The following is a 19515-nucleotide window of genomic DNA, read 5'->3' as shown; positions in this document are numbered from 1 at the left end:
TCCCTTTTAAATTCCCAGTGATTTGCTGTAAGCAGCATCCATTTTCAAAAGTAGAGTCAGCTGATGGGTACAGAGGGTGGTATCCAGGAAAATACTGAAGCACCCTTGCACCATTTGGGGTTCACTGTGATCTACAGAACTCCTGCCCAACCCTGCAGCTGCCTAAATTTTCTAGAGTAAAAGTTCCCCAGATACCTGTGTTTCTGCCTCTGGGCATGTGCACTGCTGCCTCCTGCTAGGTGACTGGATGCCTGTCTCCCACCTAAGCCCCCAAGTGAGCCATGAGCCAGGGGAAGATGGCTTAGGTGCCAACTCCATGGGTGCTCTGGGGCTGGAGCATCCACAGAGAAAAAAGGGTGGGTGCAGAGCACCCACTGGCAGCCCCCCTATCAGGTCTCCCAGCCCCCCAGTACCTCCTCCTTGCTGGCAGGCCCAGCTGATCAGCACCTCCCCGTCCTTCCCAGTGCCTCCCACTCACCATGATCAGCTGTTTCTCAGCATGCAAGAGGAGCTGGGGGTGGGGGTGGAGTGAGGGCACAGCACTTTCGGGGAGGAATGGGGTGGGAAGAGGTGGGGCCAGAAGAGGCATGTGGGGACATGATGAGGTAGGATGGGAGTGGGGCCTTGGGGGAAGAGGTGGAGTGGGGGCAGGGCCTGGGGTAGAGCCAGAGGTCAAGCACCCCCTGGCACATTGGAAAGTTGGTGCCTGTGGAAGATCGGCATTCATGCGTGGAGCCTGATCTGATAGGTGTGCTCAGAGCTCATTCAAAATCCAGAGGTGGAGGCGCTACCCTTCACTTTATAATGTGTAGCCCGGTGGTTACAGCCCTCAGTGGGGATATGGGAGACTCATATTCAATTTCCCCCTCTCTGCTATATGGATAGAAAGGATTTGAATAAAGGGCTCCCACCTCACAGGAGAGGGCTTTAAGCACCGAGCTATGAGATAGGCCAGTGTGGGGCTCCCTCAGCCTCTCCTGTTGAATCCTCTGTTGATAAATGCTTAGACAGTCATTGGGCGAAGGAGCACGAAGGACTCAGTATCCCAATGGTTTGGGCACCCACCTGGGTGGTGGGAGTTTCTGGGCCCAGTCCCCCTGTTCTGCCACCCTTCATTACTTACCCACAATGGCTCCAGGCAGCAGGTGCCCATTTGCAGATCACTAGCAGAGCTAGGTGCCTCCCTAGAGCCTGAACTTATGCTGCTCTCTCTGAGAGAGGGGCGGGGAAAACCCTTTTGTTGGCATTTCCAATTGGTTGGTTTAGGCGGCTCCCCAACAAGCTTGCTGGCTTTTGTGATTTGCATTCCTAGGGTGCCTGTCTCTCCCCATTTATTGTGTAGGGAGCCAACATACCTAACGTGGCTTTGTGGATCACAGTGTTGTTCCTGTGATTTTCTAGACACCTGAAAGTTGGGTGCCATGATGTTCAGGATTGCAATGCCTAAGTCCCTTTGTGGATCCCATCCAGAGTGAGTCACAAAGTGAAGAAACTACTCAAAGGCAAGTTTCCTATCTAGTGAGAATGAACAAGAATCTCAAATATATTTGAAGCGGCTTGTGCCCTTATCCTGCAGTGAGGTTCCACAGGGGTACACAGGTCTCCTTTGCTGAACTTTTTTCAAAATATGGGTCATGCAAATGTTGCAGAAAACAGTGGCAAGAAAAACAATCTATTTTCCTAACACTAATGAGAAAGGTGTGCAGTACTTAGGCAACCAGCTGCGATAGATTTCAAGGACTTAATAAAAGTGCTTAGAAAGCATAATGTGCCAAACCAAGACTTTATCTGTGCAGATTTCCTGCAAAACTGAGCTTATATTAAAAACATACAGGGAAGAAGTGTGATTCATGTAAATAGAAAACTGCGATGCCTTTTATTTTCTGTGTACTTGATCTGTGTATTACTGGGGTTTTCTGTCTTCAGCTGCCATTTTCAAAAGCAGGGTCTCCAGCCTTTACCAGTGATACACCCACTTTGTAGTCTCATAGAAAGACTTCATTTGTCCCCCTTTTCATTGCTTCAGCTTACTCTATCTTAAAAGCAATTTAGGTTGAGGTACAGTTTTGCTCTTTGTATATGAAAACTGGTGGAGAGATAGAGGAAAGCTCTGATACACAAGCGGGATGGGAAAGGAGATGGCGCTCTCTTTCAGGATCAAATCACAGTGTGGTTCCTGAATAATTCTGATGAAAATTTATTTATGGAATTTAAGGGTGGTGGGGAAAAGAAGATGAAGCATTAGGGAGGGGAGGGCAGGGCAGGGCAGAACAGGGTGGAGGTGTCATGCCTATAAAACAGGAGCAGGCTGAGGCTGCTAGGAGCAGATTGGCTTCAGCAGAGAAAAAGAAAGGAGAAGGAAGAAGTGCTGGGGTGGACAACTCAGAGCAGGTATAGAGGGGATTAGGACAATCCTGGAAAATGGAGTTATAGTGATAGTGGGGATAGAAGCAGAACAGTGCAGCTTCCCTAACACCCCCTTTCCCTAAAGCAGTGGTTCCTAAACTGGGATTTTCAAAATGTTATACTGGATTCTTGAGAAAAAATTCCCTAATGGTGGACAGACCTGTCCCTAGGGACCCCAGGCAGCACGGGGCCAGCAGTCTGGAGCTCCTGAACTTCCAAGAGCTAAGCAAATCAAAGCAAACATATCTATCACAGTGAGGAGATTTAAACTTCAAGACTCCTTATAAGAAATGGAAAGGGAGGTGGATATTCTTTGCTGTTTTTAAAATTAAATAGGCAGCTAGTATTGTTTTTTAAATTATTATGAAGAAGTTTAAGCTTTGTTGTAACACATGTTGTTTTCCTGGACTGCTCAAGACCTGATTGCTTGTGTAGGAGGAACTCTTTGAGTTGGCTTCTTAAATACTTTCATGCTGTTTCACATCTGAAACTCCTTGATGAAACATAGGAGCCTTGTCTTATAACAGGCTTATTAAAAGCGATACAAGCTACAAAAGTGAGATCTTGGAAGAGTGCTGCTGTTTCCACAATGTAACAAAAATACTGTCATGATAAATAATAGTGGGTAATAAGTATGTCAGAAACAAATTTTATATTTCCAAGATCACCGCTTTTATAGTTTATACTCAGGTAAAGGAGAAAATCCCTGGAAATATTCATTTTTATGATGGGTTTTGTGAGACTTGACATTTTAGTGAAAGGGGTTCACAGGTTGTTAAAATTTGGGAACCACTACCCTAAAGGCAAGTCCCTATTGCTGTTAACAGGATACACAGCCAAGCAGTTTATTCTGTCTACTAGCGAGAGCAATGGTACTAGTAAATATTAATAAGTTTATTGCAATTTTATATAAAAATGATTTCTTGATTACATTTCCTGCCAGTGTGCTAGAAATGTCTTATAAAAGTGCAATACCACCTCGCATTCACAAGCTAAAGTGGGCTGAAAAAATGAGTTCCAGCCAATTCTAAACATGACTTTACTTGAAACTGACTGAAGAGTTCACTTGGGGAAGCGAAATGCCTTCTGTCTTTTCTGGCTTCCTGGGTTAATGCAAGCTTTTCTCCACTTTCCAGTGATGTACAATGCTTAAAAACCATGTTGTGCACAAAATGACAATCTTTGTGTCTTTTCTTTCTTGTAACAGGATGACTAAATATTGAATGTCCTAATTTTTTTTTCCTTGAGCCATCCTTTTGGTAAGATATGAGGGTATGAGGTTTGTGGATGCTCACTGCTTTTTAAGCTGTAGAAACCAAACTTTATTAAATATTTAACTTAAAATGCAATTGTTAACGTGGTGGATAGATGTGTTTCTAGTATTAGGGGAGTTGCCATGTCTAGCTTTTCTAACACAGCTTGTCTTTCTCTCCTTTGTGGTAGACTCTTGTGATCTGATAGATTCTGATAAAAGTTCAGACTATGTAGAGCAGGGGTCGACAACAATTCAGAAGTGGTGTGCCGAGTCTTCATTTATTCACTCTAATTTAAGGTTTCGCGTGCCGGTCATACATTTTAATGTTTTTTAGAAGGTCTCTCTCTACAAGTCTATATATTATATAACTAAACTAGTGTTGTATTGTAAAATAAACAAGGTTTTCAAAATGTTTAAGAAGCTTCATTTAAAATTAAATTAAAATGTTGATCTTACGCCACCGACCCACTCAGCCCGCTGCTGGTCTGGGGTTCTGTTCACCTAGGCCGGCAGTGGGCTGAGTGGGGCCTGCGGCGGGACCCCAGCTGGGAAGAGTCTGGCAGCCAGAACCCCAGACGGGCAGTGAACTGTGTGGGGCTGGTGGCCGGGACCCCAGACCGGCAGTGGGCTGAGCGGCTCAGCTCACTGCCGCTCAGGGGTTCCATTCTCTGGCTCCTGCCAGCCAGGATCCCAGCTGTCAGACCCACTCAGCCCAGTGCCAGTCTGGGATCCCGGCCCTGCCCACATACAGTGGGTACCTACCTTCTCCCTGGTTCTGACCCATTCTCTTCCTCTCTCTGCACTGAGCTGAGAGTTGGAGTGGACCGAGCACAGAGCTGGGGGTGAAAGGTCTGGCCAGGAGCTAAAATGAAGGAGGGGGTTCAGGGTTGGGGCAGGAGGTTTGGGTGTGGGGGCACATACCAGGGCAGCTCCCATGTGGTGTGAGGGGTGCAGGTGGGAATGTGAGTGAGGGTTCAGGGGCTCCCGTTTGGTGCTCAGGGTGGGGGTGGGGATGTGCAGGGTGCCGTGGATGTGGCAGGGGCTGGGGATGTGGGGGGTGCAAGAGTCAGGGCAGAGGGCTGGGGCATGTGAGGGGGTGCAGGAATCAGGGTTGGGGGGCTGGGTATGTGTGGGGGTGCCAGTCAGGACTGGGGTCATGGGGGTGGGGTCAAGGAGTCAATAGAGGGCTGGGTGGTACAGAGCTCAGGGCAGGGGCCTGGGGGTGTGTGGGGGTGCAGGGCTCAGGGCAGAGGGCTGGGTGTGTGTGGGGGGATCAGGGCTCAGGGCAGAGGGCTGGGTGACTGCATCCCTCAGAACCCTAACCCCCCCGCTCCTTGTCCGGACTACCCCCTCCTGGGACCCCATCCCCTATTTAAGCCTCCCTGCCCCTTATCTCCTGACTGCCCCCCCCAGGACCCTGCCCCCTACCTGTCCCCTGACTGCCCCAACCCTTATCCACACCCCCACCCCCAGACAGACCCCCTGGACTCCCATGTCTATCTAACCGCTCCCCGCCCTTGACAGGGACCCCAGAACTCTGGACCCATAAACCCCCCCCCACTCCCTGCCTGCCCCAACTGCTCTCCACACCCCTGCCTCCTGGCAGTCCCCCCAGAACTCCCGACTCATCCAGCCCCCACAGCTCCTTGTCCTTTGACCAGCCCCTTCAGAGACCCCCCCACACCCTAACTGCTCCCCCAGGACCCTCTTTGCTCCCTGTCCCCTGACTGCCCTGACCTCTAACAGACCCCGGGACTCATATGCCCTATCCAACCCCCCCTGCTCCCTGACTGCCTCCTCCAGAGACCCCCACTCCTAACCACCCCCAGTATACCGCCCCCGCCCTGGAGCAGGCCCCCTTACCATGAGGCTCCTCTCTCATCCAGAGCCCTGCCACCGCCCTGCTCCGCCCCGCCCCTCAGAGCGCTGCGCGCGGCAGCAGGGCTCCAGGTGGACCTGGAGCGTCTTTCCCTCCCACGGAGCCAAACGCTGCCCCGCGGGAGCCCGCAGCCCCGGAACGCTGCGCGGGCGGCGGCAGGGCTCTAGGGGAAAGCGGGGAGGGGCCGGCGGCTTGGTGCGCTAGGCCAGCGCTCCGGTGCAGGACCGCGGACCCCGCGGCTTGCCGCGTCAGCAGGATTTTTAGACACGCGGAGTCCCAGGAGGCAGCCGCGTGCCATTAAAAATTGGCTCACGTGCCGTCGGTTGCCGACCCCTGATGGAGAGAGACTAGCACACAAGTATATGGTAACATTCCTCTTTAATGTATTGGCCTTTCCCAGGGCGGGCTCTAGGCACCAGCGCTCCAAGCATGTGCTTGGGGCAGCACTTTCCAAGGGGCGGCACTACAGACCCCCCGCCCTTTTTTTCAGGGAGCCGGCCCTGAACCAAGATGTTTCCTGTCAGCTGAGGCTTTCAGGCTGAGCTGGAACTGACACTGCAGTTCTGGCTTCAGTCACTAGATGGCGCCCACGGCAGCCCGAGTTGCACAGGCTGGACCGCAGTTCAGGCGGCCCTGCCGCTGGAGAGCCAGAGCATCATCCCCCGGAGCTGAGCCAGGGCTGCGGCGGCGAGAGGGGCTCAGCTCCGGGGGATGATGCTCTGGCTCTCCAGCGGCAGGGCAGCCTGAACTGCGGTCCAGCCTGTGTGTGAGGAGCCGGGGAGGGAGGGAAGTGGGGCCCGGGGTGCAGGGAGGGGGAGGGGTCCTGCTGCTGCTCTCCTCTGAGTCTCCCCAGGGCGGCGCTGCGTTTCCCCGCCCTGTGCAGGGCACCGCCGGGCTGGGCAGGGGGCGCGGATCCCGGTTCGCGCGCTGACAGGGCGAGTGGCTGGGCAGCCCGAGCTGCCGCCGCCCCCTCCTGCCCCCGGACCCAGCCCGCCGTGCACCGCGCTGCCTGCCCTGGGCGGGGAGAGGCAGAGCCCAGCTCCGAGCGTGACAGCGGATACCGCCCCGCCAGGGGACCCTCACGGCTCGGGCGCCTGGGGGTCAGTGTCTGTCCTCAGCTCTGCCGGCACGGGGCTGGGGAAGCAGCTGTCAGCGCCTGCCCCTCTCAGCCCTTGCACCCCCCATCCCGCTCACAGCCCCTCCACTTGGACCTCTTCCCTTCACCCACATCTTTCCCCTTGTACCCTCTCCTCCCACACCTCCCCCTTCTCCTGCACCTCTTTTCCCGCAACCCTCCTGATACCCCCCTTCTCCGCTAATACATCACACCCTGCTTCCCTGCCAGTGTAGAGCCCCCAAGCACCCCACACCCACTCCTCTGCCTGAACCCTCTTTGCTTTCTGGGTACAAGGTTTGAGGGTTAGTCCCTATACCTTCCATGTGCAATTGGAGCACTAAAGAGGGGGTTGCGGGGAATGGAAGGGGGGTGAGATTTATACTAAAGTGAAATAAAAATAGAATCGGTTTGATCCCCACTGCAAGTGTAAATGGGGATTGCGGTGGTGAACAAGGAGGTCACTCTGGGTGGGGGGAGCCTAGGGCTGGGGTAGCAGGAGGTGCGGGGGGGGGGGGCGGGCGGAGATCCCAGGGCTGGGGCGGGGGCGGGTGGAGATCCCAGGGCTGGGGCACAGGGGGTGGGGGAGAAGAGAGCCCAGGGCTGGGGGACAGTCAAAATTTTTTTTGCTTGGGGCAGCAAAAAACGTGGAGCTGGCCCTGGCCTTTCCTCTACATGTATGATTCTTTAGCCTAAGACTTCAGACTAAATAGCTAAGTTGGAAAATGCTGCCTAATGAGCATATGTGGCTAATTGTCTGTGTTGGTAAATTGACAAACTGATTCACCTGCAAAGAAATGAGCATGGGAGGAAACTGCTTCTGGTTTAACTCCTGTGTTACCACCTGCAGCATGAAAAACCCTTAGTTTTGTTGGTAGTTTTGATTAAACACAGAAGAGAGACAGCATCCTCTGGAAAAGCTGTGGCTGTTATAGATGTCGTTTAGCTGTTTATTTGTGGTTACACTGCCATAAACACTAACTCTTCTTTTATAACTTGGATGCAATTTAAAATGATGGCTAAAGAAAAATAAAGCTAACAAAGCTGAAAGAGTGGTTCAGAGCCTGCAACAGAAACAGCTTTCTGCTATGACTTAAAAAAAAAAAATCTCCTTAACTTGAAATTTCTTAGGTCAGCACAGGTTTATTTTGTGAAAATTTGAGTTTTTTTCAGAAAAGTTCTTTTGTGTAATGGAAGTTTAGAAAAATACAGCATCAGCAAACTTCCTAAGTATATTCGAGAATGGGTCCTGTTTATATCGACTTCAGAATAAACCTTGTGCTGTTTTATATTTACAAACATGTTTGCTCCCCCTTCTCTACAGCAAAAATGCACGGTGGAGTCCAGTACAGCGTCAGAATCTGAATCCAATAATGAGGTAATTTCTTTTGCCATTTGATTCCCTGGGGGCTGGAGTTCTCCTTTCTGATCATATGAAACAATGTCAGGGACTCTCTCACACAGCCTACGCTCCTTCCCTGCCAATGCTCCAGCAGACGCTGTAGGGGAGAGAAGACTTTCTTCACAGCCACCATTGTCTTCCCTTCAGAGCATCCTCTTGTGTGTGTGGTGTTTTTTTTTTCCTGGAATGGCTGACTTGGAGCAGGGTGGGGTATTGACAATAGTGAATGTTTGGGGAGCTGAATGTAGTACTAGAGTTTCTCTATTATAAGGTACTTACAACTGAATTGGGTTGTTTCTGAGGTGACTCCCCCCACCAATAGCTCAACTCTTGTGCAGCTGGGCTCCAGCATGTTGTAGAGTTCCTGTGGATAATTTTTGCATTATGTGCTTCCAATGCATATTCTTGCCATCAACTGAGTGCAGTAAAGAGTGGATTTGACTTTCCCACTTGCTGGCAATAGTTGCCCCAAATTTCTGTCATTCCGCAAAGAACGTTTCCACCTATTACCCTGATGGGTACAAGATAAAGAAAACAGTAAATCCTGTATTGTGATGGTGTGAATATTTATCTGTGGGTATAAAACTCCAGAATCTAACTGTAAAGATCCACCAGGTAAATATTGCCCCCTCTGTTGTCTGGGGATGTAGAAAGGTTCTTGCTATTGTCTATCATCCCTTTCCCATGATCTGTGGTGTTGCTGAGAGGAGAGACTGGGAGCAGGCAGAAATGAGTTCTACCAAGAATCTGACCAGAGGTCAATGACTTCTCTCTCTGAGAGCAGAAGATACAAAATCCCCTCTTCTGTGCAGTCAGCTGTGACTGCTTCCATTGAGAACCAGGGAAGCCCATGGTTTGGGCCATTAATGATGATAGGTGTGGCTGAGGCAGACATGGTTGCCTGCATAACAGGATTTGCACACCTTCATTGGAGCAGAAAGTGCATTTCCTCTTTGAAATTGAGATAAAAGGAAAGAGGATGTATAGTTTCTAGCTTCTTAGGTAAGTTTCAGGGCTATAAAATACATTTCTCTACTTCATTGCCTCAAATCTATTCTGTAGAATAAAAAATACAGTACAAACACTCAGTTAAAGTGGCTTAGATGAGTATTTTAATTTTTTGAATGGTACTTCACTTTCTTCTAGGTATGATTAGACTCCTGCAGAAATGTTTAGAGCACTTAAATTGAATTCCAAGAGATGGTCTAACTACCATTGGACATCTCTGCTCTCTACATAAAAAAAAAATCCAGAAAGAACTAGTGGTAACCATATATGAGACCATTTGTAAATATGTATGTCTGATGGAATACTTCCTCAAACACAGCCTGCCTAGCACACTTACTGAAGGAGTCTTCAAGAAAGCAAGGGACACACAACTGCAGGTAGGCTTTGCACATGTCTGCCATTTCATTATGTAGCAGCCTTGTTTATATTTTAAAAAAATGAACTGTTCAAGTTGTGGAGTAGATGGATGTGTTGATTCTAGATGATGCTGTTACTTATGTTTTTCTAGTGTTATCTCTTAGTATTGCAGCAATTAATAGTTGTAGGGGAAACTGGATGGTTACCAAACTTTTTTCCAGAGAAATGTCAAGGAAGGTGCAAAGGATAATATAGTGATCTGCTTTATTTAGATTTATTTTTAGATCCATATGATGGTGATTTCAGAAGATTGTAGTTTGAATTCTCTTAATGATATAAATTATAAAAGTTACACCTTTGGTGCATAATTTGCCAGTGATGGTGGAAGACATTTACTCTTCTGAAAACAGAGTCCCTACATCTGTCTTCAAATTGGGTCTCCCCAATAACAAATCTGTGATTTCTATATGCAGCCAGAAAATGACCTTAAAATACAGATAGAAGTTATCACTAAAGGGAAGAGTTATGTTCCAGTAAGACTTGCCAGGCCATGTGAACTATCATGACCTCTGGAGTACTTGCCTCTGCAATGTGGCTGACATTTGACTGCTCCTTACTCATGAGTGTTGATCCTTCAAAGTATCCTGGAGTCCTAGAAAGCCCAGTCACCACTACTCTGCAACAACTCATGTTAGCAAAGTCTGATGGTGAAAATACAATGTGATGAATCAATAATAAAGAGAAAACTAGGACTTCTAGAGGCTGTTGGTGAAAAGCTAAGAAAGAAATTGTATGCAACCTAATCTAAGGTACATATAGGCTAATTCTAATCTGGAATTCCCTTTGTGTAAATGTATACTATATGTATACTATAGTAAGAGAAGACTTCAAAATGTCAGCTAGGTCTAGCAGTACCCTACAGAACATTGTTTGTACAGGGCAAGTGGAGCTAATATAGAGCTGTTCCAGTAGTTGTGATCCTATCCAACATGCAGTATTCTACCTTCAGTGCTGTCCTTCCCCAGCAACCCAATTCCTGCCCCTGTAGCCAAGTAATTATGCATTTCTTTAAGCAATAAGCTACAATAGATATTATGCCTTGGCATTGTATACATGCCTATGCTATTACTGCAGGGGTCAGGCCTTCTCATGAAATGGTGGTTGGAGAAATGCATAGCATCACAATAACTAAACTGAAGTAGTATTGGTAAGTCTGTAAATGCAGAATAAGTAGCACTCATCATATTGTTTCACCTTCAGTGACTGCACCATCTTCAGCAAGGCCTATATCTGCTTCCTGCAGCTGCTTTGTTCCTATTGTGAATGGTCACTTGCAAGTTCAGCCTTGGATAACTGCTAAAATAACTCAAATCGCACAAATCAGAAATTAGTGGGAGTAGATAATCCTCAACTTTAATTTTGAAGGGTCAAACTGACTTTCCCTTTTATTTGGTATGATGAACTCTCAGAGCCGGTTTCTCTAACTTTGTTCCACACTGTGCATGCCAATGTGGGTTTATAATGTAAATACCAACAGTTGAAGTTCTTCTACAATGAGGGGGTTTCATTCCTTGGAGAACAATTTTTCTCTCTCAAATGCAGCTGCTAAACAGAATTATCAGGGCCTAGAGCATAAATAAGTATTAATTAGCAGGGCTACTACTTTTTACCTTCCTGTCTAGATAGTATGGGGATAGATTTTTGCAGTAATCTAGAGGAGGAGAAAGCGCTTCATGGAGCCCCTCTATTCAGCACTAGTAAAACTGTCTGCTACTGAACAAATGTAGAGGTGTGGGACTTGCCTATGAGCAGGAAGAGAGTGAGAAATGTATTTTTGTTGCAGCACCACAGCGATATTTGTTTAAACTGCTTTTCAAATCTACTATCCCAGTGTATAACAGGTGTTATTACAATTGAAATAAACTACTTTAAACCAAGCCTGAACTTCATTGCTGTTCTTTAACAACTGTGTTTACAAGGTGGAGATGAGGGGAAGTGTGGCAAGTGAAACATGTAAAATAAACCTACCTACATCAAGTGTTCTATTAAACACCTGTTAGAACCTTTGTGTACCAAATTAACTTCCACATTACTTAAAAATTCTCCAAAGACTCACTAGTGTACTAGCATACATGTTGCTAGTATGGATTTCCGTAGCAGAAGAGGGATAAGAATACTTCATTTAATGAGTTGCCACAACGTAAAATCATTTTATTTCTTCATGTGTTCACCAAGTTCAGAATGGAAGTAGAGCAGGCTGAAGGTTTAGTTTCTTTAGTAAACTCTGAGGGTTGCACTCTTCTGCTTAAGGAAAACTAAGTTACTTACAGCTTTGAGGTGCTGGAGGATGACTATTCTTGAATGGTGAAATTTGCTGGGAATAAAAATGCTTCTGCTCATTTTTCTTCCCTGGTATTATAATCAATGGCAATGTAACTATAAAACACTGCCCGTTAGGCTCTAGTGTAGTACCTACAGCCTTGTTTGGAAACAATGTTAATTTTACCACAACTGATTCAGTAGCCCAAAGCCTCCACTAAACTGCCACCAGGGCTAGTGCTTGACTACAGCTATGGAGTATCTCCATTACAGCATAAGCCTTGTTGTTTAGCCAATTTTTTCTCCCTAAATTCCTCAATGTTGTCAATAGCTCTGTAAAAACTTTGTGGGATGACCAGTGATGAGGGGTCATAGATACTGTCTCCATGTTCAGTCAGTTTTGGCTTTCCTGCTGAGACTGCTTAAAAAAAACATAGGAACTAGGGGCAGTTGGGGGGGGGGGGTGGTTTTTAGGGTAGACATCTGTTCCCCACAGTCTATACTAAGATCAAAAACATCTGCAATATACCAATTGTAACCATAACAAATGTGGTAAAAATGGAACTATATGTAGTATCTAAATAGATTAGTCAGACTATATAAAATTAGTTAAATAGATGTTGGTCCATCTTTACTCATACATACCCTGTTTTGAAGAGCTCTAACCGTAAGATCCATGTTTAATCATCCTGTGAAGATGTAGGGTAATACTCTTTAAAACTAGTTTGTGGATAGGCTTTAATATACTGTCAAGTGGTCTGAAACTCAATTATCTACACAAGGCCTACATTTAACTTACAGCAAGGATCAGTTTATGTATAAAACAGCATCTTTAACATGTAGTTTAGGGGTCTATATTATGGTAAGTGTGAATGGACAACTCAAGCTATTTTAGTGGAAGCTGACAGACTACCTACAGAACCTAGCTCTTAAAGCCTTTTTTCCAGTGGTGCTCTAGAATCTCTGAAAGTACTGCTCGCTCATCAACTGAATCATAAAAGGGTCTTAGCTAATCATCCCCCTGTAATTTGTTTTAAATCTAGCACTCTGGAGAAAGTTGTCATGTTCCTCATTGCTCCTTCAAGGCAGCAGGGCTTAGAGGTTCTTACATAAGAATTTTAGTGAGGCTCCACCAAAAGCTGATACTACCCATCCTCCCAATGTTGGACACACCCACTCCAACGATCAAGCTGCTGGTCAATGACAGGCTACTTGTACTGTTGCCAGACTCACAAGCCCTATGGGTGCCATCAGTCTAAGAGCTACAGTTTCCCCAATACAGTGCAGGCTGTGCTCCCCCCTGCCAAGTAGACGCCTGCATAGGTACCTCTGTGTAAGCATGGCTCATTGAGTTCTTACAGCGACATGATCAGCCCATCTAAGACCCATGTTTCGCTGTGTACAGGAGTTCAGAGGTCTCAAATGCCAAATGGGAACACAGAACAGCAAAGCTCTATTAATGCAAATTTTATTCTGCATTTGATAGTCAAATTACCTGAATAGCACAGGAAGTTTAGATGGATACTCCAGAATGTTGCCACATGCAGTCCAAATACCAGTCTCATTTGATGAGGCTTTTAGAAGGCTTAGGGGTGTTTTAGTAAGCTTTAAAGGCACAAACAAGTGATGCACTTCACTGGAAGGAATGTTAGAGACAACATTCATGTTCAGAACTATTTGTGCATGAGGATCATCAATCAAATGAGACAGTATTCAGAAATTGCAGGCTGTTTTGCTGCCCTAGAAATTTCTGAAGATAAAGGAGCCAAACAAGTAAAAATCTAGTAAAGCTGTATTTTGAGAGCACCAGAGAGTTTAAAATGTTAGCAACTACTGTGTAACCAAAAGCTATTTGGTCGGGTGGGTCAGATTTTTGGGTCTGCCAGTTTTAAATGTCCCTTTAAGGAATGAACAGAATAAAACCACTCTTTAGCGTAGGCAATCAGAAGAGACACCTCAAGGTATTTGCCATAATAAGTTTGGTAGAGCTATTAGCTTATGTCAATGATGCTGCTCTCAGAGATGGAAACACCCCATTAAAAAAGAGCCAAGTGGATCTAAATTCAAGTGTCTGCAGGCACGTTGACATTAACAGAAAGTTACAGTAACCAGCCCTGTGGGCATGTGTGAGGAAGTATCACTGGAGGTGATGAAACTCTTCTGAAAGTTAGCATTCTGCGTACAGGGTAGTTCTCACTTAAGAATGTAGGTGGTTCATATCTATTCCATGTAGATTAAGCAATGTGTGCAGTTCATCGCTCCTGTGTAACAGTAATACTGGCGTGACATCTCCCTTCTCTTCCTTTTGAAAACTAGTGTTTACTCAATTTCAACTTGTTCCACTGAATTAATTCTGACTTTTCTGGTTACTGGTGATTTATACAGGAGATCTGCAAGTTCAGTTTTACCATTTATGGCACTTGTTTCTTAGTAGGTTAGCATCATTCATTATTGAAGACCTGGGTAATGTTTCACCATCATTCTCCATTCCCTGACCATTTAAAAGCATTAATGGAAGTAATTCTTTACAGCAAGTCATGGCAAGAACAAAGCTTTTAGAAATGAAATAAAGAGCCACAAATCATGCTATAGAATTTATTTAATGTAGTAAGAACTACCAGACATTACCACATGTAACTACAGCCATCTAAAAACCACATCCAATTCCTCCTCAAACCATCAGTATCACCAGAAACCCTGGCAAGAAGCCCAGCCTCTAGCAAGACAACTTAACCATGCCTTGGAAGTTAAAACTAACACTGTAGACTAAAGACACGGAATTTACCAGTTAGAAAGCATTATTTTGTTACTCTGTGCACAGGACTGCAACACCACGTTCATAGAAACTGCGAGGATCTTCCTTGGTGGCTATTTCAAAGTCAACAGTGAAGATCAGATCAGCACGGGTGAAGTTCAGATAAACTGGTAATGTAACCTGGAAAAGAAGTTAGGCATTTATTAAAATGTGGACAAGACAGCTGAATGCAAGATAAAAGTCAAAGAGAGCAAAGGTCCCCACCACTGGAAATTATGAATAGAGACATTCCATATTGAACTTTGCCCATCCTCCCCCAACCAAGATCAATTGTACTCCTGAGACAGAACTCCCAGCCTGCCAGGCTAAAGTTTACTTTTTATAATACATTTCTAAGGTGGTGTTCAGACTTCTCAGGACCCAATGCTACACAAGTTGAAAATTTCTTGACACCTCTTGCTAGCCACAAAGGAAGGAGGGTGGTAGCACCACTAAATCTGTTTGCAAGACTCCGAGGATAACTCCAGTTTGAAAACTCACATTGGAAAGGAACATCTGTGGTACCGCAAAATGTAAGGGTATGTCTACACTACAGGATTATTCCAATTTTACAGAAACCGATTTTTGGAAGCAGATCATATAAAGCCGAGTGCATGCGGCCACACTAAGCACATTCATTCAGCAGTGTACCGAGGCTAGCATCGACTTCCAGATCATTGCACTGTGGGTAGCTATCCCATAATTCCCGCAGTTTCCCCCACCCATTGGAATTCTGGATTGAGATCCCAATGCATGATGGGGCAAAAACAGTGTCACAGGTGATTCTGGGTAAATGTCGTCAGTCAATCCTCCCTCTGTGAAAGCAACAGCAGACAATCATTTTGCGCTGTTTTCCCTGTGTAGCGTTGCAGCACCACATCTGCCAGCAGCATCTCGTAGACATACGATGACATTGAAAAAAGGCGAGAAACGATTTTTTCCCTTTGCTTTCACGGGGGGCGGGGGGGGAGAAGGGGGGGTTGACATATACCCTTAACCACCCCTGACAACATTTTTGACCCTTCAGGCTTTAGGAGCTCAGCCCAGAATTCAAATGGTTTTCAGAGAATGCAGGAACTGTGGGATAGCTACAGTCGTCAGTCGCCCTTCCCTCTGTGAGCATCCATTTGATTCTTTGGCTTTCTGGTACGCTTTTCTCAGGTCCTTAAGTTTCATGCAGCACTGTGTTGAGTCCCTGTTGTGGCCTCTGTCCATCACGGCCTTGGAGATTTTTTCAAATGTTGGCATTTTGTCTTTTGGAACGGAGTTCTGATAGAACAGATTCATCTTCCCATACAGAGATCAGATTCAGGATCTCCTATATGGTCCATGCTGAAGCTCTTTTTTGACTCTGGGACTGCATGGTCACCTGTGCTGATCCATGCTGGGCAACCACAGGAAATGAAATTCAAAAGTTCACAGGGCTTTTCCTCTCTACCTGACCAGTGCATCCGAGTTCAGATTGCTGTCCAGAAAGGTCATAGTGGTGCACTGTGGGATAGCTCCCGGAGACCAATACCATCGAATTGCAACCATACTAACCCTAATTCGAAGTGGCAATACCGATTTCAGTGCTATTCCCCTCGCTGGGGAGGAGTACAGATATCGACATTAAGAGCCCTTTATATCGAAGTAAAGGGCTTCGTTGTGTGGACGGGTGCAGGGTTAATTCGGTTTAACACTGCTAAATTTGAGAAACTCTTAGTGTAGACAGACCCAAGACTAATGAGATGGAAGCTGGTATTTCCCCATTTTTATTCTAGGGCACCAGAGAAAGAATTTAAAACTGATGAACCACTACTGAAAGGAGTGTCAGAATGACAAAACATTTGTCTCCACATTACTTACCACATTAGCCTTTTTATCTGCATTTGTCTGCTTGATCCAGCGAAGCTGCGTTATGGGCAATATTGTTGATATAGCATTTGAAAGGGACAGTTTATTGTTACTGCATGTAGCTCCCTGAAGCTTCAAACCTATGAGTTAAGAAGTATGAAAATGTGAGGTGTATATGCTTCCCTTTCAGGAAAGACTATACACATTTAAAGGAAGTTTCCTTTCCACTCCACTTTCAAGTCCAGAGGTAGATTCACCCATCTAAAGTGTGGTCATTGATATTTAGACCTACTGTGAAAATGGGAGACCTAATTTATACAGATGAAAAAATACTCCAGAAAAGGTAACAGTGAAGGCTATTAGAGGAATAAAAGAAAGCCACCAGAGCGCTACTCTAACATTTTGACTAATGTTATTTGCATTTATCCATATTGTATTACTACTGACAATGTTCATTCATAAGGATTCTCAACCACTATGCACTAACATTACAAAGTTTTCCATTAAAATGTTTTTAAATAATGCAGAATCCCCCATAGAAATTAACTTCCAATGCTACATCTAGTGCAACTGCAATCAAACTGTCACTGTGCTTGTTAACTCCCCTTGGTGTTACGTATTTGATATGGTCTGTCCCAGCATTTTTATAGAAGATAAATTCCCAGTGTTAAGGGCTAATAACACCTATTTCCTTCCTTCGACCTTGTAAAAAGCACATCAGCTAACCTGTGACTCCAAAACTGCAAGCATCCAGGACTGCATTCTGAGTAGTTGTAACATTGACTTCTAGACAAAGTTCTTCCAGGGACCAGCTGTTTGCTTGAGCCACATATTGTCTTGTAGCAGTAATATAAGCCTCGGGTACAAACAAGCCACCCAGGCACACATGGATGTTCTGTGAAAAGAGTTGTACGTTTTAGAAATTTCTATAGAATCTACTGCAATGGCACTTAGCTACATTCAATATCTATTTAAACAAGGAGTTGCACTAAAATATGGACCATCTTGCTAACTATGTATGGCATGTTTCCTCAGATGAGGATTTACCCTCAAAGGGTTAGTTTCCTACTAAAATACACATGTAGAAGCAATTTTATGAATCCTAAAGTCAGTTTTATAGGAAAGAATTAGCAGTTTCAGAAGAGTTGAATACTTGTTGATTTCTCAGAATTTCAGAAAAGCCTTTAATGAGAAAAAAGACAATACAACGCAAGATCGATACCTTTAGTTCTTTTGCTCCACCAGAAGCAGCTGCCTGGGAAATATTCTGTAGTTGTTTAATGCGTTCACTGAAGTCAGACACCCACTGAATAACAGTCATGCCAGCAGGTACAGTGTAATGAGACCAGCTACGAGGCAGAATACCTAGAGAAGACATATCCAAGATAAGAGCTCTGTATGGGTACGAGCTGTATCACACACTATTTCCAAATGCAATTTTACCCTTTCAGCAGCAGCCACTTTGCTATTACTGTGTTTTACAACAGATTTTTTTTTTTTTTTTAATACCATCAAGCACAATGGGGTTCTAATCTAACTGGGACCAGAGACTACAAGTGTAAATGAACTGAAAGACAGAATTTCATGACATAGAAAGCTACCCAGTTTTCTAAAATGTGTTCTGCAGATCAATATTTAAAACAGCAGTTACTGTCTGAATTACAGTTACTAACAAATCCTGGAAGACATTCATTAGTAAGTTCATTAGCAATAACATCAGGTTGCAAAATACATCACAGCTAATTTTAGAATTAAGCCTTTTGCAACAAGACACACCAATTTCCAGGAGTTAGTGCACAGGGTACCCCCACCTTTGTTGTCAGGTCACAAGACAAAAATATTTTATTAATTCATTGTACAATAGGTTCTGCTTAAATTGGTATCTCAACCACCAGAATATTCCACTGGATTGGTACAAAAATGTCCCCTTTTCATCATACTGACAAATGTATGAGCAGAGAAAATAAAGCCAGGGTAACTTCTGGCGTTCCTCTGGTAAGTTTTAAGCACTCACTTGTAACAAAATTAAGGTTTAGATTGAAACTGGTTTATAGTCAATAACACCAGGCTCCAGTTGCTTGTTTCAAACTCAGCAAAATCTTATTTTTTGATACCAGTCTCAGTTTTAGTGCTGACAACTCTCAATTCCTTTCCAAGTCACACAACATAGATGTCTTACTTAAATCTCCAGTTCCTGGATGGTAACATGAAAGTTTCATCTTTCATTTTAATGGTTTCTAGCTCCCACAGTTGCAGCACAAGGTTAAAAAACCACAATCCAAGCGAACCCCAAAGGCAAAAAACCTAGTCTGAGTGGCTTAAGAATTCAATTTTTTTGTTTTTTCAAATCTCATGCTATGTGAACGCTTAGGTTGGCAATACTGCAGTGCATATATCTATTTATCACAGGACCGACCTCACCATTTTGACTTTCAGAATTTTGTATTAGGCAAGAACAGTGGTGTTTCTTTTACCTGGTCAGTGCTGGAAATGAGACGACATTAACTGATGTAATAGGATTACTGGCAAAGCATTCTAAAATGAGAAGCCTGTTTGAAGTCACATACCTTTCACCAATTCATTTATTAGTGTACGCAAGTAGTTGGTCTGTTTCTTCTTGCCTTCACAAACCTGAACCACATCTGCAAGATCCTGACGGACATCCTGAAGTAATTTGGCCCCCATTTTCACCTCTCTCTCAAAGAATCGGAACAACGGATCCTTATTTAAGCAAGAAAAATGAGGAAACAACAAGATGAGCATCTTCTGGTGGGAAAACTAACCATAGCCCTGCAACACTGAAGGGCACTAGTTGGCTGCCCAAATCCCACGTGCATCATCAACTGTTATGGCCTCACCATAATGTGTTTTTTACAATGCAGTCATTTCCTCCACCAACCCCAAAGATGCAGCTGCCTCACAGATAGTACTTTGAGAATAGAAGCAAGTATTTCTTTCCCTACTGGCACCAACTGCAGGTGGCAACCAGCGTGCAAGCTGCCTGCTGCAGTTTGTCCCGATTACTACAAATTCCTATTCCTTTCTGTATCTATGTCCAGAGCAAGTCCATAACATGATCTAAACTGAGAAGTTTAATATATAATTCAGACGTGGATTATTCAACAATCTAGAAACAGATTTTCCA

General features: G+C 44.9%; 1 protein-coding gene across 4 annotated transcripts in view; it reads right to left on the bottom strand.

The window, feature by feature from the left end:
* Nucleotides 1-19515, bottom strand: part of DYNC1H1 (dynein cytoplasmic 1 heavy chain 1) — a 145935-nt gene that overhangs the window by 48262 nt on the left and 78158 nt on the right. For 3 of the 4 annotated variants that reach the window (XM_050954075.1, XM_050954073.1, XM_050954072.1), the window contains 5 exons: nucleotides 18938-19091; nucleotides 17593-17735; nucleotides 17097-17265; nucleotides 16383-16510; nucleotides 14322-14675 (listed from right to left, as the gene is read on the bottom strand). In XM_050954075.1, the coding sequence (XP_050810032.1) occupies nucleotides 14547-14675; nucleotides 16383-16510; nucleotides 17097-17265; nucleotides 17593-17735; nucleotides 18938-19091 (723 nt within the window). In that variant the 3' untranslated portion in view covers nucleotides 14322-14546. Of the gene's footprint in view, nucleotides 1-14321; nucleotides 14676-16382; nucleotides 16511-17096; nucleotides 17266-17592; nucleotides 17736-18937; nucleotides 19092-19515 lie in introns of those variants that run through there. The other variant, XM_050954074.1, reaches the window with a different exon arrangement.

Source organism: Gopherus flavomarginatus, chromosome 5 (genome assembly GCF_025201925.1).
Source record: "Gopherus flavomarginatus isolate rGopFla2 chromosome 5, rGopFla2.mat.asm, whole genome shotgun sequence".
Taxonomy (NCBI): Eukaryota; Metazoa; Chordata; order Testudines; family Testudinidae; genus Gopherus; species Gopherus flavomarginatus.
The sequence above is the reverse complement of the archived record's forward strand: the minus strand, read 5'-3'. Positions and strand labels throughout refer to the sequence as shown.